This window comes from Trypanosoma equiperdum (genome assembly GCF_001457755.1).
Source record: "Trypanosoma equiperdum strain OVI genome assembly, contig: ctg_1801, whole genome shotgun sequence".
NCBI classification, from domain to species: domain Eukaryota; phylum Euglenozoa; class Kinetoplastea; order Trypanosomatida; family Trypanosomatidae; genus Trypanosoma; species Trypanosoma equiperdum.
In genome coordinates this window covers 1234-3265 of record NW_027123840.1, presented here as the reverse complement: position 1 = coordinate 3265, position 2032 = coordinate 1234, and the positions used below count along the sequence as shown (strand labels likewise).

Here is a 2032-nt window from a genome sequence, read left to right as displayed (position 1 = left end):
TATATATATATATATATATTTGCTGCAAAACTCTCCCCTCTCTCCCCGAGGCGTTACGGCGACAAGTGCGCACCTCCTCCTAATTTGGAATTTGGGACTTTTGGTGAGAGGCGAGTTGAGGAGTGGCATTTGATGTCTTGAGTGAAAAGAGGGAATTTGACGAAACCAGAAAAATAAAATAAAATAAAATGAAATTAAATTTAAAAAAAAATCGAAAGAAACTATAAAAGAGAGAGAGAGAGAGAGAAGTGCGTGAAGGAACTGTTGAAACATCAACAGTTTAGGGCACTTTCAATAGCGACGACAAGGAATTATGTCCAATAGGAAAGGTCATAATGAATGGTACCCATCATTTGGACAATGGGTTAGATTATTTGTTTTGTTTTATTCTGCGACTCCATTTTTTAATTATTTCTTTATTTCTTTGTCTTTATTCTTGTAGTTATTACAATCATCACGTAGAGTTTAAGGCGGAACAAATGACTCACTTGAGCGCGTTTGGTGGGTTGTTTTCCGACCCGCCGCTGGTCTCTACGGATATCGACCCCAAGAAGACAGATCCATATGACAAAATGGACACCATTCCGTCTCGTTATCTTGGGAAGGGGATGTCGATTGGACGTTGTCCCTCCGGTAATGGTCCTGAAGTGTTTTTTGACAAGAAGTTTCTCACATTGGCGTCCGCGGAGCAAAACAACAATAAAAGCGTGGGCCCTTTTGAGGATGCCACAACTCGCATGCATCGTGAGCGGCGTGAGGCGAAAAAACACAACATCTCTAATAAAGATTTCCTTCCGCCATCTTTCCCCAAGTCAATTAACGGACCAGGTGGTTACAGCGGTTGCTTCCAGGAACGACCATATGAATTCATCATGCCGGGAGAAGAAGGTGGACCTAAATCCAAAAAATCTAAAAGAAAGAAGAAGGCCTCCTCCTCGGAGGAGGACTCCAAAGGAAAAGAACTCCTGCCAAACATCAAGACTAATCCCTCCAAAAAGGGAACGTACGGTTACGTGGGAATTCTCCTTGACAATCCCAAATACAATGATGATTGGCGGAAGGAGCACGAGAAATTAGAGGCTGCTGAGGCTAAAAAGCGTAAGAAACTTGCGCCTCCTAAACCTCTGGGGCCTTTATTCAGGACACCGGGTGTTATACATGACTATTTGGATGAGCTCCCAGCCACAGGTGTTTCTGGTGTCTACCATTTTGAACCAGCAGATGAGAAACCATCGAAGCGGAAGCGAAAAAACAAACAAGAAGCGGCAGGTCCGACATTTGTACAGGAGAGAGCCATGACATTTGTGTGGACGAGATCTGGAAATGAAGGTAACATCGATCCATTTCCCAACACATGGATTGATGTTGCAGCATTGGAAGAAGAGGAAAAGAAAAAGAACAGGAGACGAAGGAGGGCAAAAGCCAAAGACACGTATGTTCCGGGACCTCCAAAAGGTGCGACTGGTGTCTGGAAACCCAATACATTTGAATGCACAAGTGTAGTTCAATCATGTTTGCGCCGTTTTTATTAAGTAGAGCCTAATGTCTTAGAATAAGGCAAGAGGAGGTTGCGTAGCGCTTCAAATGGGCGGCTGCGTGCGTAGTTTTTGCTGTGCATTACATGTAGTTGTACGCAAACATGGAGGTGATGTTGTTTCCTTCCCCACCTTTACACACCTTACCTTTTTTTCTTTTTTCTTTTTTGTTTTTTCCCTTTGCCGTTGTTGTTGTTATTGTTGTTGTTGTTCTCCCTTTTCTTAAGGATGGTATGGGGGCGCTCACTCAGTCTTTCTTTTAGTGTATGTATGTGTGTGAATTTTCACCTGGGATGTAATGTGGTTAGGTGCTGTGTGAGTGAAAGGGAGGGAAAGAAGGAGAGAAGGAATATAAAAACAAGAAAAAAAAAGAGAAAACGAAAAGAAAAGAAGAGAGAGAGAGAGAGGTATTTAAAAGAAGCTAATGAATGGAATAATTCACTATCAAGCGGCATTACGCGGGTTTCAGGGAGCTGAGGAGGCTGGTTTTACTTACC

The 2032-nt window shown here is 42.8% G+C and overlaps 1 protein-coding gene across 1 annotated transcript; it reads left to right on the top strand.

Moving 5' to 3' along the window:
• Positions 1-479: 479 nt before the first annotated feature.
• TEOVI_000828400 (protein of unknown function (DUF4586), putative) lies at positions 480-1532 on the top strand (the record flags this gene model as incomplete). Its single annotated transcript, XM_067223226.1, has 1 exon — positions 480-1532. The coding sequence occupies one exon, from the start codon at positions 480-482 to the stop codon at positions 1530-1532; it is 1053 nt and encodes a 350-aa protein (XP_067079327.1).
• Positions 1533-2032: the final 500 nt, after the last annotated feature.